The sequence below is a fragment of the Dama dama genome, chromosome 30, assembly GCF_033118175.1.
Source record: "Dama dama isolate Ldn47 chromosome 30, ASM3311817v1, whole genome shotgun sequence".
In the NCBI taxonomy this organism is placed as follows: domain Eukaryota; kingdom Metazoa; phylum Chordata; class Mammalia; order Artiodactyla; family Cervidae; genus Dama; species Dama dama.
In genome coordinates, this window is record NC_083710.1 from 24,846,227 (window position 1) to 24,861,329 (window position 15,103).

At 42.6% G+C, this 15,103-nt stretch overlaps 1 protein-coding gene across 1 annotated transcript in view; it reads left to right on the forward strand.

Moving 5' to 3' along the window:
* The window catches only part of WDFY2 (WD repeat and FYVE domain containing 2), a 184,354-nt gene that overhangs the window by 58,286 nt on the left and 110,965 nt on the right, over window positions 1-15,103 (forward strand). The window contains exon 2 of the mRNA XM_061133282.1: window positions 13,222-13,289. Within this exon, the coding sequence (XP_060989265.1) occupies window positions 13,222-13,289 (68 nt within the window). The remainder of the gene's footprint in view (window positions 1-13,221; window positions 13,290-15,103) is intronic.

Consider the following 15,103-nt stretch of genomic DNA (forward strand, 5'->3'; position numbering starts at 1 on the left):
AGCGGTGAGTGGGATGACAAAGACCGTGCCTTCCCACTGCGTACACAGTCAAGAACCATATTTAATTCTATATTGTTCCTCTAGTAATTCCATCATATGCCTCCTGATGAGTGATATTGACGAACACTGTCGTATTGTTGACGTATTCAAACTGACCGCTCACGGCTTGTCCTCATGAATCTCTGGCCTATGAGGGGCTGTGACTGAGGAGCGCATGGGGTCTCTGATGCTAATATCCAGAAACTGTCCAGCCTCTGAGCTCTGGGACATTCCTGGTGCTTCCCTGTGGGCTGTTCTTCACCATCGCACTAGGAATGTGTTCATTTTTTTCTCTTTTATTTCCTGTTTTTTTTTCTTTAATGTATCTTTATGACCTTTTCCAAGCATCTCTCTTATGCTAAGTACTGTATGTATTCAAAATAAAAGTACTGTAGGTATTAAGAAAATCAAAGATAAAAATATTTAAAGATAAACATTTTGAAGTCTTTAAGAAATTCCTTGAACAGTGGGGCGATGGACTTGCTCACTGGCATTGATGGCTAATGTAACTGTGCTTACATTGGCAAGATACGGTGTGATCCTGGAGCTTAATTTTGCCCAGGAGTCCCAAAGGCTTGTAGGGGAGTTATGCTTACATGGGAGAGCAGATAGCCAGGTAACAGTTGTCATGGGGAAGGAGTTTTGAGAATGCTAAAACCCACAACTGTCCCCAGGCAGGAAGGCTGTGCTTAAACATTAGCCACTGAGTTAAATTACAAGAAAACAAAATATGCAAAATAAGTCTCCACTTCAAGTAAACCATTTGCAGACACAGAATAGGGTTTATCAGTAATAAAAAGGCTCAGAATTAGGGGCTTCTTTCTTTCAAGGCTCTTAATACTGAATGATAAAGATAACAGTTCCCTGTATTTCATGTGTGTTTGTAATCTCTCCTCTGACATCTGGGTTTGTTTAATCTCGTTTGGAGACTTCATTTTATAGATTTTTAAAAAGCAGACAGGAGATTAGGAGATACGGGTTTGATCCCTGGGTGGGGAAGATCCCCTGGAGAAGGAAATGGCAACCCACTCCAGCATTCTTGCCTGAAAAATCCCATGGACAGAGGAGCCTGGTGGGCTACAGTTCAGAGGGATGGCACAGAATCGGACACGACTAGCACACACATTCACACAAAAACCAATGAAGATATTGCCATTTGGTTGTGATTTTTAAAACTCTAAATGTAATGGCTTTGGCAACCTTTGGTTGAAGAGAAATTAACCAGCTGGTTAAAATGCCCTGGGGGGAATGGCTATGGTTAGCGAACCTTGATGAAACACGAGGCAGTAAATGATTGGAATGACTGTTTTTGTTTTTAAAGTAGGAGTACTGTTCAAAGCTCAAGGTGTTGAACTATAAAACACATCTCTTCTCCAGCTGCTGATTGCTAGGTTGCTGCAGCCGTGGGAAAAGAAGTCCAAGTGTCTGTGGTTCAGCAGTTGTTTAGGTCTGATGTAGTGAGCTGGTTAATACTTGGAACTGAGCTGCCTGGCACTGTGGTCTAGAATCTGGAGAGCTCCCAGCTTGAGCCCCTGTCTCTGAAACCCCCCGGCCGCCTTCATTCAGTCCACACAGCAGCCTCTGTCTATCCTGGGAAAAACCCTCGATACAGAAATACACAGTGTTTTGTAGAAGATTTGATTTAGTTTATTTACTCCGTGTGATCTGAATGCATATAATGAGAATCTCATAGTTGGTTCTTACTACGAATAGTCATAGGAAAAAAAAAATCTTTCAGCTCTGTTTTCCAAGAATCTCCACAACATTCTCTCTGCATTAGAGACACTTTTTTCCCTCCTTGAAGCAAGTCACTGTGAAAACTACAAAAAGACATTGACTCACATCCCACTGCTCAAAGTTCTCTTAGTTTGCAGATTGATAGGGATTGCCTTTGTTAGTCAGGAGGTTGTAATGTGTGATCTAGTAGAAAAGTAATCCCTGAAAATTCAGGGTCTTCAAGACACAGTAGGATTCACTCCCCCCCGCACCTCCACCCCAAGTGGTGGCAAAAATAACAATTGTCCCCCGGGAAATGAAGCTCATCGCTATGGTAACTAATGAAGGTTGCATCATTCTAGGGCACATTCTTAAAAGCCTGGATTTCGACATGGGTAGACGCCCCGTCTTATTTTACCCAGTAGCTTAGCAACCTGTGGTCTCCTGTTTGTCACCACCCCCAATCTTCCCTCTTCCTTCAGAAAAGTGACCTATATAGATGGTTTTTTATTGTGGGCACTGTGAATTTGGTTCAGTCTTAGGTATGTTTATAGTGACCTTATTTTCTGGACCAAAAAATTAGGACATGTGCGGGTTCTGAGAAGTAAAGGGTTTTTCTCCTACCTTCCTGGCAGCCCTCACTGAGGGCTTCACGGATCTTTTTTGGTTCTGCATCACTTAACTTTTGGTGTTATTCAAGGCTTTGTCTTTGGCCCTCTTTTCTTTTTCTTCACTCATGACTTACCTACTGCTTGTGTGTGGTGACTCCCAGATCTTAATTTTCAGCCCAGGTCTTGCACTGGACTGCAGGCAGGCAGGTAGGTAGTTCACTAATCAGTCTGCAGGCTCAGCAAGTTCAAGATGAAGTCAGCATTGCCCTCCACAGGAATCACTTGTAGAAGAATGGCACCACCATTCACATAGCACCCACCTGCAGCCCGCCCCCAGGGCCGGGTGCTTCTGCAGCATTTCCTGGCCTGGTGTGTGTGCTCAGTTGAGTCTGACTCTGTGCAACCCCATGAACCAGAGCCCGCCAGGCTCCTCTGTCCATGGGATTTCCCAGGCAAGAACACTGGAGTGGGTTGCCATGCCCTTCTCCAGGGGATCTTCCCCACCCAGTGTTTCTGACCTCCTCTCTCGTCCAAGGCCTCCTTTTTTGCTTGTTGTTCTGAGCACATCCTCCAATGTGGTTACTTTAGGGTAACCAGGCTTCTCCAGGCTTCTCCTGAACAAACAAAAATATTCGGAGTTTGTGGCCGGCTGCTCACCCTCCATCAGCTTCCCAGCATCCTCAAAGTAAAATCCAGACTCCTCAGGGTGGCAGAGCCCTCGAAAGCTTTATCCACTGGCCCCTGACCCAGCTCTGTCGTCAGAGTAAGATGCTCCCAGATGCTTCCAGAACAGTGTGGGCTTCTCCCTACCGTGGATCTTACCGTACACATTTGTTTGTTTTTGTGCATTTCATGTACTAGTCCCTCTTGTTGTTGTTATTGTTCAGTAGCTAAGTCGTATCTGACTCTTTGTGACCCCATGGACTGTAGCACGCCATACTCCTCTGTCCTCCACTATCCCCTGGAGTTTGCTCAAGTTCATGTCGATCTTACCTTCTGCCGCTACCTTCTCGTTTTGCCTTCAGTCTTTCCCAGCATCAGGGTCTTTTCCAATGAGTTGGCCCTTCACATCAGATGGCTAAAGTATTGAAGCACCAGCTTCAGCAACAGTCCATCCAGTGAATTATTCAGGGTTGATTTCCTTTAGCATTGACTGGTTTGATCTCTTTGCTGTCCAAGGGGCTCTCAAGAGTCTTCTCCAGCACATAGTTTGAAAGTATCAATTCTTTAACACTTAGCCTTGTTTTTGGACTAACTCTCACATCCATACAGGTTTTTAATAAAATGATTGTTGAATGAATTAATGATCAAAAAGTCAATGATTGGACTTCCCTGGTGGTCCAGTGGTTAAAATTCTTCCTGCCAATGCAGGGGATACGGGGTTCCATCCCTGGTCCAGGAAGACCCCTCATGCTGCGAAGCGACTAAGCCCAGGTGCCTAGAGCCTGTTCTCTGCAACAGGAGAAGCCACCGATTGCCACAATTAGAGAAAACCTGCCCACGGCAATGAAGACCCAGTATTGCCAAAATTAAAACATTTTTTAAAAAAGAGGTCATTGATTGAATGTATAAGTGCCCTTGTGGGGCAGTGGGGCAGAATTCCTAACTTCGAAGATTTTAATAGTTTTAGAAAACACAAGTTGTTCCCATCCTGGTAGTTCATTGTCCCCACCAGGATAAGTGGACTTGAAGATGGCTAGAATGTAGAACAGAGGGTATATTCCTGGATAGGATGTGGAAGGGTGGACCTGGTGTGCTGCTTGTCTGTATATCTTTGTATAAACACACACACGCAGACACGTGGGCAGATACACAGTTCAGCAACCGTGTCCAACTTAACTCCACTGGCAGCATCTGAGTATCAGCACTGGTCAAAACAAGAAAGTCAAACAGAAACCTGCGAAAATCTCATAAAGGAAGCACCCCCGCACACACACACACATTTGACCCCTCTGTGTGATCGTAATGGCTGCTGAGCTGGGGGCTGTAGCTCAGACAGGCGCTGATTCGGTTCTTTGGAATAACTTGGGGTGGGATGGGAGGCAGCCTGGGAATACCATTCCCTTCCTTATTTCTTTGGAGTATCAGTGGATGCTGGCACTGTGAAGGGAAGGGTTTCTAGTTCCTTCCCATCATCTCAGCACAGTGTACAGATTTTTTGGTGTCAGCCCAGCTCGGATGCTGCCATTCTGCGTGAGTTCTGTGCAGGTATAAAGAGAGACTTCCTGACTAGGACAGGTGACCAGAGGGAGGAATTTCTGACCGGTCCTTCTTGTATGTCACAAATGATGAAAACCAGTTGCGGACTTCACATGGGGCTTGGCCCTGGGGCAGATGCCAAGTAAGATAAAATGTAGTTTCTTCTGACTCTATTTAAATCTCTGTCATGGGGCTAACCAGCTCTGATCATGGGGGAGTTTTTGATAAATGCACAATTTATCTAACATTTATTTTAACCTTAAAAAAATTTTTTTTAGGTCTAAGGAATAATATTTCAGGACCATATTTTAAAGTAATTTTTGTTTGTTGAAATGTGGTCAGCTGTGTCCAAGGTATTTTCAAAATAGCCCAGCTGTTCAACTGACTGAGCCCCACTTGGGGGGGTCTCATCTTGCTAGTTTCGAGATGAGCACTGCTTGTCCCCAGTGTGTTTCTGCCTACTGCTGAGAACTTGAGGGAGAAGAAGAGGCTGGGGGAGAAGAAAACAGGACATGGAAAAGTGGCCTGGGCCGTGCTGGGTTGGTTTTCTTCTTCACCCCAGGACTTTGCGTGGGCAATGAATGCAGTTTCTCTGCATTTCAGCAGGTCATGAGTTTTTCTTCTCCAGGACACTGACCTCTACTGGTTTAACTGTGACTCTTAATCAACAGCTATTATTTCTTAAAATTTTTTTAAGAAATGTAACTCCATGGCTGATTCATGTCAATGTATGACAAAACCCACTGCAATGTTGTGAAGTAATTAGCCTCCAACTAATAAAAATAAAAATAAATAAAATACAGAAAAAAAAATTTTTTTTTCAAAGAAAAAAGTTTTTTGTGTTGGTTTTAAAATATAATTTGCGAAAAAATGAACACTTGACTTACAGGCCTTGTATAGTGGAATTTACATTTATCTAAGAAATTTTGAGCCTTCCAAATTGTGCTTTTGACCTCTGGGATACAGTATCTTTTTTTCCTTTTTAAACTGCTGTTACACCTCTGAATATAAAAGAACAGGTGTTTTTTTATAGCATTTTATTTTTAGATTGTAAAATTTATCCATTATCAGATACATGTTCATGTAAGGAAGCTAACATGTTAATATTTAGTGAAGACAACACAGAATTTAAAATAACTGCAACTACTCACTAGTTATGGATAAATCACTTAAGCTGTGTTGGGCTTATATTTTTGTCTCTAAAGGGTGGTTTCTGTTTCATAGGGCTTTGTAATGATGAAATGTATATGCAAAGTGTTTGAGGGGCTGTTAGTTCTGTAGAAATGTTTGTTACTGTTATTCAAATTAAAGCTAAATTTATCCTGCCACCTTTTTGACTTGTACAGCTATTTTAAAAAATCTTTAACCACGTCTGTGCTAATTGTGTTGATTTGATGTGTACCTTTTTTAACCAGAATTTTTAGGAACACTGTTACTTTAAAAACAAAAGTGTGTGTGTGTTTATATATTTTAAAAATAACTTATGCATCTGAAAGATCATTGGTTCAGCTAACATTAGAATAGTGTAACAACCTTTGTGCACATAGTGTAGATGCTGCTATGGACTGAAATATTCACAACCTAAAAGTTGAGAGTTATGTTTTATTTGGTGGGAATTTTTAGGACTTCCAGTCTGGGAGACAGCATCTCAAGTAACCCTGAGAGAACAGCTCCAAGGAGGCAGGGGAGCAACCAAGTTATATAGAAATTGTACAATAAAGGCAGATAGTCTGAACAGCAGATGATGATTATTAATTAAAGAAAACCACATATCCCAGGTTAACAAATTTAGCACTTTTCTACTTGTGGGAACATGCAAAGAGTCAGGGCTCACTGAAGTCATTCCTTTGATATGCATCTTGGCTATTGGGGGTCAGTATCCTGTGTCTTCACATCCTGAGCTTCCTCAGGGCTCTTTGGGAATGGCTACAGTCTGATGTCTGTTAGATGGCAGGTATTCTTTCCTTCCTGAGTTCCCTCAGGGCTCACCAGCTCACCATCAGTAGTGGCAGCAATTACTAATGGCTGTGGCATCCTTGTTTACTGATTTAGCAGGAAGTTATTGACTATGCCAAAGCCTTTGACTGTGTGGATCACAACAAACTGGAAAATTCTTAAAGAGATGGGAATACCAGACCACCTGACCTGCCTCTTGAGAAGTCTGTATGCAGGTCGGGAAGAAACAGTTAGAACTGAACATGAAACACCAGACTGGTTCCAAATTGGGAAAGGAGTACGTCAAGGCTGTATATTGTCACCCTGCTTATTTAACTTACATGCAGAGTACATCATGCAAAACGCTGGCCTGGATGAAGCACAAGCTGGAATCAAGATTGCCGGGAGAAATATCAATAACCTCAGATATGCAGATGACACCACCCTTATGGCAGAAAGTGAAGAGGAACTAAAGAGCCTCTTGATGAAAGTGAAAGAGGAGAGTGAAAAAGTTGACTTAAAACTCAACATTCAGAAAACTAAGATCATGGCATCTGGTCCCATCACTTCATGGCAAATAGATGGGGAAACAGTGGAAACAGTAGCTGACTTTATTTTTGGGGGCTCCAAAATCACTGCAGATGGTGACTGCAGCCATGAAATTAAAAGACTCTTGCTCCTTGGAAGAAAAGTTATGACCAACCTAGACAGCATATTAAAAAGCAGAGCCATTACTTTACCAACAAAGGTCTGTCTAGTCAAAGCTATGGTTTTCCAGCAGTCATGTATGGATGTGAAAGATGGACTATAAAGAAAGCTGAGCACCAAAGAATTGATGCTTTTGAACTGTGGTGTTGGAGAAGACTCTTGAGAGCCTCTTGGACTGCAAGGAGCTTCAAGCAGTCCATCCTAAAGGAAATCAGTCCTGAATGTTCATTGGAAGGACTGATGCTAAAGCTGAAACTCCAATACTTTGGCCACCTGATGTGAAGAACTGACTCATCTGAAAAGACCCTGATGCTGGGAAAGATTGATGGTGAGAGAAGAAGGGGATGACAGAGGATGAGATGGTTGGATGGCATCACCGACTCAATGGACATAAGGTTGAGTAAACTCTGGGAGTTGGTGATGGACAGGGAGGCCTGGCATGCTGCAGACCATGGGGTTGCAAAGAGTCAGACATGACTGAGCAACTGAACTCAACTGAACTGATTCCATTTCTCAGGCTTCCCAGGTGGCACTATCAGTAAAGAACCTGCCTGCCAATGCAGGAGGCATAAGAGACATGGGTTTGATCCCTGAGTTGGGAAGATCCCCTCGAGGAGGAAATGGCCACCCACTCTAATATTCTCGGCTGGAGAATCCCATGGACAGAGGAACCTGGAGGACTACAGTCCATAGGGTCTCATAGAGTCAGATGCAACTGAAGTGACTTAGCACCTAGCACCTCCACCATTCCCATTTCTCAGTGCCTTTATCTGTGACCCACATGTAAGAAGCTGCTCCATGTGTAATCGAAACTCAGATGATCTGTAGTAACCTTAAACTCAGGATATTGAAGTGAAACTCGCCTTGTTTTCCTGTCATCCTCTCCCCCGCCACCCGCCGTTGGTCAGGGAGCAGCTCTGCACGGTGTGGTGGGGTCTGAAGGTGGGGGCCTGGTCCACCCTGGGGCTCTGTGCGGCCCATGCCACTAGTGAGAGCGCTTATCGCAGACTGAGACCTGAACCTGGCCAAAACCCACGGTCTTCCACCTGGGATCACTCACCTGGTTTAAGTAGATGATGCAGCTTTGGTCCTTGATGTCTCATTGCAGAAAGAATTCAGTGGGAGACGAAGTGGATTTCAGTAGAGAGAAACACACTGTACGGACAGAGTGTGGGCCATCTCAGAAGGCGAGCGCGGCCTCGAAATGTGGTGTGGTTAGCTTTTACGGGCTGAGTGATTTCATCGACTAATGAATGGGAGGGTTATTCCAGCTATTTTGGGGAAGGGGTGAAGATTTCCAGGAATTGGGCCACTGCTTACTTTTTGGTTTTTGATGACTGGCCTCAAAACTGTCATGATTGAAAAAAAAAAAAAAAAACAAAGAAAACTGTCATGATGCCTGTGGGTGTGTCATTCAGCGGGCTGATGTGTTACAATGAGCATGCTATACTGAGGACCTAGGTCTAGTGGAAGTCAACTCTTCCCCAAATCTAATCAGTTTCTGTCCTGTCTTCAGCGTATGTCATTCTGTTAAAGGTTATGACCTACCCCCTTACCTCCTGTTTCATTAATAATCATAGCCATCTCTTGAGATTTCCTTAGACAGCAAGATCAAACCAGTCAATCCTAAAGGAAATTAGCCCTTATTATTCACTGGAAGAGCAGCTAAAGAGCCTCTTGATGAAAATGAAAGAGGAGAGTGAAAAAGTTGACTTAAAACTCAACATTCAGAAAACTAACATCGTGGCATCTGGTCCCATCACTCCATGGCAAATAGAAGGTGCAACAGTGGAAACAGTGAGAGAGTTTATTTTGGGGACTCCAAAATCACTGCAGATGGTGGGTGCAGCTATGAGATTAAGATGCTTACTCCTTGGAAGAAAAGCTATGACCAACGTAGACAGCATATTAAAAAGCAGAGACATTACTTTGCCAACAAAGGTCAAAGCTAGAGGTCGCAAAGAGCCGGACACGATTGAGCAACTGAACTAAACTGATTCACTGGACGGACTGATGCTGAAGCTGAAGCTCCAATACTTTGGCAACCTGATGCGAAGAGCTGACTCATTGGAAAAGACCCTGATGCTGGGATCGGTTGAGAGCAGGAGAAGGGGACGACAGAGGATGGGATGATTGAATGTCATCACCAATTCAATGGACATGAGTTTGAGCAAACTCTGGGAGATAGTGAAGGACAGGGAAGCCTGGCATGCTGCAGTCCATGGGATCGCAGAGTCAGCCACGACTGAGTGACTGAGCAACCAACAAATGTCGCAGGGTAACCAGCTTGTTGGGGATCTGGATGCCAGATTCTTTTACAGAACCGAGAGAGAAGTGGTGAGGAACCAACGTCAAGAGGCAGAATAGAGAGGGAGAGTCAGTGAGGAAGTAAAGTAAAAAGGGCCATTGGCTTTTCAAAATATCTCTGATAATGGCCAGTCTTTGTAAGAGGTGTGTTAATCTCTTCTTTTCACAGGTGGACAGGGTCAGATTATCTCCCTGTGAGCTGATCAAAGGCACTTTAGTTAAACACTTAGGCAGAGGGGCAGGGTCCTCTGAGGCAGGCTGTTGCTTATAATAACAACAGCAATGAAAAGCAAGTCAAAGAAACAGTTTCAACATGGAGTCAGAATTTGTTCTTCTCTGCAACATAACCACCAGACAGCCAGGGAATTCCCCTCATACTTATTTTCTAATAAGGGAATCAATTTGTGATTGAGCAGGACCCTATGGGGCCTTCCCAGGACAGAACCCTGCCCTGTATCCTCTGCTTTAGTTCCTCTCTGAAGTACTTCGATAATAGTATCTGATACATACATCCTGAGTTTTTTTTTTTTTATAGATGTGAAAACCCCCACCAAATGGAAGATGTTACCTGCTTGATGGCCACGAGCTCATAACCCACATAACCACATTCTATACATAATGGTTGGCATCTACTAACCCCAAACTCCCAGTCTGCCCTTCCCTCACTCCCCCTCCGCCTTGGCAAACACAAGTCTAGAAACTGAATATTTTAAATATTATAATGTGGTAACTGAAAGTCACAATCCCCCTCCATTCTAGAGATTGCTGTTATTACTTGTTGAATGGTGCAGTTATCTGTTTAGTGACTTTTCTAAGCTCTTTCTGCAAAAACTGTAAATCTTGTTCTATGTGATCACTGAAGTTTCTGTTCATCTATCTCTGAGGTCAAGCAGTGATTTCATTAAGGAGAAAAAAGGTCTTCCTTCCCTTTAAATTCTTTTAGCAGACACTGCCCAGGAAGCCCTTCGGACCTAGAGGACTGAGAGAAAGGCCAGTTTCTTCTTTACTCCCTCAGTGAACCGCTCGGCAAATCAAAACACACATCCCCCAAATTTGAAGGACCGGGTTCCAGCATCCTGGTACCTGCAAGCCACTCTGTGAACATGAGCCACAGTCCCCACAGTTACCTGCTGCGTGAATGGGGCATGCATGATGGTAGCTGCAAGTAAGATGTGACATTTACTGCCACAAATCTGCTTCTTCATCAGGCATTCCCATGGATGCCGCAAGTGTCTTAACTAGACTTCAGAATTCTGAAACAGTGATTCTGACAGTTCTTCCCAGCTCCATAATTGATTTGGTTCAGGGACTGATTCTTGGAACTTCCTGTTCTACCATTTTCCATGATGGCACTCTTTTTTATTTGTTCTTATTGGGATAATAGTCTCCATATTAAAATGTATTGGTGTAAATTATAAAAAGAATTTAAGTGAAGGCTGCTTAGGTGTATAAATAATATAAGTATTGAATTATTTCTTAGGAATTATTTTTCATTACACCTGTCCATCTCACAAATTGGCTGGTTGACCAAAAAGATGGAATTTTACAAGTATCTGTAGTGGTGTCATGATATATCGCTATATCGAATCTTGTGGCTGTACAGAGAAAATGGCACGTCCTTGTTGTGTCTGTAGTTAGTCTTTTCCTCCTATCGGGTGACCCACTGATTAACTGGGGAAGAAATCCAAACAGTTTAAAACTTAGTCTAAGGTAATGACTAGTAGTCTGTTTAGATATTGTCCAGTTCTCTCTGAGATAAAAATGCTCAGTGTCCGCTTTTTACCCCGGGACGGTTTAAGGGTGTGGGGTGAGGGTTGTGGTGTATAACATCTCCTGGCAGCCTTGGGGCACTGTTCATTTCCCTTGGTTTGATGTTGGCTACTTCCTCTGGTCTCTGGAGCAATGTCCCTTTACCTCCTAGTTGTGTTGACCTTATGGGTGGGTCTGGTGTAACTTGTGGTAGGGCCTTTCTGGTTGATAAGAACCCAACAGTATCCCCTGACAGCATCATTTTCTCTTTGACTCCTCCTCTCCAAGCTCTCCTGGATGTCTTATTGTTCAGTCATTCAGTCGTGTCCAACTCTTTGTGACCCCATAGACTGCAGCATGCCAGGCTTCCCGGTCCTTCACAATCTCCTGGAGTTTGCTCAAACTCATGTCCATTGAGTTGATGATGCCATCCAACCATCTCGTCCTCTGTCCTGGACGTCTGCCACATGTCCATCTGGCGTGGACCCTCATCCCCACCTTGTTGCAGGATTACCCTGTTCCCTGGTGGGTTCCACAGTCAGTCCTCTAGCTCAGTGATCTGAGTCTCAGAGCTTTATCATTGCTTGACCGTGTTTGGAAAAACCCTTTCTTGAAACAATGGCCTAGCTTGTAAGACTGAATTTACTAGTAATCCTTCTTTGTGTGTCAGATGTTGCATATTGCTTCTTCTTATCACTTCCTATGTTCTTCCCTAGTAAATCCCAATTACTGCCTAGGGAGATGAATGCTTCCAGCAGACCAGGGCAAAGGCCATATACTCCAAGAGCAGAATAACTACAAGAATAATTTTCGAACACTGTCACATGTGGGTATATAAATACATATGAGGATAAAATTTAATTATCTTTAAATATTTACTTATAAAACAGTCATGTAATTCTAAATATATGCAGCCTTAAATTCAAGGAATATAGTATCTTTAGAAAAGCGTAAGTGGTGTGCATGTGCACACCATACTTTTCTAAGAGGAGCCTGGTAGGCTGCAGTCCATGGCGTCGCTAAGAGTCAGACACAACTGAGCGATTTCACTTTCACTTTTCACTTCCATGCATTGGAGAAGGAAATGGCAATCCACTCCAGTGTTTTTGCCTGGAGAATCCCAGGGACTGGGGAGCCTGGTGGGCTGCTGTCTCTGGGGTCGCACAGAGTTGGACGAGACTGAAGGGACTTAGCAGCAGCAGTTAAGATCTATATTCATGTGTTGTATAGAGATATGTTATAAACAAACATATATGTTATACATATTTATATGTAATATATATTGTTTAATTATAGCAATATGACTATGTCATGTACACACACAGAGTTGACCCTTGAACAATTAGAGGCATTGATTCTCTGTGCAGTTTAGAATCTGCTTCCCTGGTGTCTCAGTAGTAAAGAATCCACCTGCCAATGCAGGAGTCTCAGGTTCAATCCCTGATTCGGGACGATCCCACATGCCCCGGAGCAGCTAAGCCCTGTGCACTCTAACTATTGAGCGTGTGCTCTAGAGCCTGGGAACCGAAACTTCTGAAGCCTGCGTGCCCTAGAGCCCATGTTCCCCACCAAGAGAAGCCACCACAATGAGAAGCATGCACACCGCAACAAAGAGTAGCCCCCGCTCGCTGCAACTGGAGAAAAGCCTGCGCAGCAATGAAGCTCTAGCACAACCATAAATAAATAAATAGATAAAATTATATTAAAAAAATAAAATCTGCACATGACTTTATAGTTGGCTTTCTGTATCTGTGGTTCCACATCTGCAGAGTCAACCATTTGTGGATCGTGTAGTACTGTATTACATATTTGATGAAAAACAATCCACTTATAAATAGGCCTGTATAGTTCAAACCTATGTTGTTGAGGGTCCACTGTATGTATATTTAAGACCTTCTATCAACTTGCCCGTCACCAAAAATAGTGTGATTTAACACACTCATTTCTTTCGTTGCAGGACTGTTCGTGTGTGGTTAAAGAGAGACAGTGGACAGTACTGGCCAAGCATATACCATGTGATGCCTTGTAAGTATCTGGATCTCCGTCTTTAAGAATCAGACGTGAACCCCAACTCCCATTGCTTCCCAGATTGCCTGCTCTGTGTTCTCTTGAGTAGAGATACATGAGGGTTGGGATTATCATTATAATGGGAAGGGCCGTATTATATCGTTTTAGCTCTCAGTATGTAAAATGAGAAAATTGTTTTGAAACTGTATATTCACGGTTTCTGAGTAAGATTAATGGAAGGACTTCAATACCTAGGCTCCCTGATTACAGTTGTCTCCCTCTCATTTCCAACTTTTTGTTTAACTTTTTTGTAAAGTAGTTCCTTAGACAATTCAAAATTTTGTCCAGTGATTACATTTATGAAGTAAATTTGTTCTTACATTATTATTCTTTTATTTGTTCAAATTCAGGACATTGAGCATTGAACATTCAGCTCTCAAAAGGATTTGCTGTGGATTGAAATGTTCTAATTAGAAGTCTGTCTTATTTCCCCAAAAGCTTCTGTGAGAAATATGTCCTTGCACTGAAAAATAGTGAATCTTTCAAATATACTTTTTTAAAAAGATGACTAATTCTTAGATTCTTGAACTGGCTAAGTTCCCCTGCAGGGAGAGAGCTGCTGCCCGCACCCCCCAACCCCCTCCCCAGATAGGAAATTTCTTTATAGTCTATGGTTTGATCAAAATTAATGAAGTTTGGGTATCTTATTCCATATTTATTTTAGTGTAATTATTTGAATTCATTGTCAGTCATATTATTAAACATTTCTCTTACTCCCCTTCCTGCAAACCTTAATTGAAATTGACATACTAGAAAAATGCCCTAGGTTTGTCGTCTGGGTTTCTGTACCCTCTGGCTTCCTGCAATGTGCACCTCTTCCCTTGATACCAGTATCCCAGTTTGAGTAGTATATGCCACAGCATACAGCCCAGAAAAATTCATGCTGTACTATAGATGTGCTAAAGCTTATGCCTCTGGCAAAAGAAGATTGTAATAACTTAAGCAACAATTTTGCATGTTTATGAACAAATACATTATTAAGGATGTAATGGATTTCTGTGATTTCAAATTTATCTTTGAGGTTTGCATTTCTTTAGAATTGCAGTGAATAGATGATAACCATGTAGTTGAACCACGTATCCCACTCTACATTATCGAAAAAGAAACTTATAATTCAGTATAGTAAGTCCCCTACATGCAAATGAGTTCCATCCTGAGAGTGTGTTCTCCTAAGTCCAGCAAAGTTAGCCTAGGTACCCAACGAATACAATCGGCTACATAGTACTGTACTGTAATAGGTTTATAATACTTTTCACACAAATAATACATAAAAAGCAAACAAACACAAAAAATAAACATTTAATCTTATGGTACAGTACCTTGAAAAGTATAACAGTATAGTATGACAGCTGGCTTAGAGGGGCACGTTCGCATCTTTGAAAACTTGCAACTTGAAGGTTTCGTATGTAGGGAACTTACTATGTTTAGATTCTCACCTTACTGGTTGTGCCTCCAGCAGATGCCATTGCACAACAAAAGACCCAAGGTAAACTTTCTTCTTAAGTCTTGGCAGCGATGAGGGCTTAGGTAAATGGAAAAGGAAAGGAATTCTATGATTGATTTTTTTTCCCCTTATTTTTAAGTGGTATAACCAGTCTTACCTACAGCCTTTTTCATCACATTTGACATAATATCCAGCAGGAAGAGCTGGGGAAATTCTGTAGTCCAGCAAGTTGAAGTTGACCGCAGAGTCCCGTCATTTCCATCTGACTATAAAGACAGGAGAGGCCAATGTGGGCAGAGTGACGAGGGCTTGGGGATGGCGCCTAAGG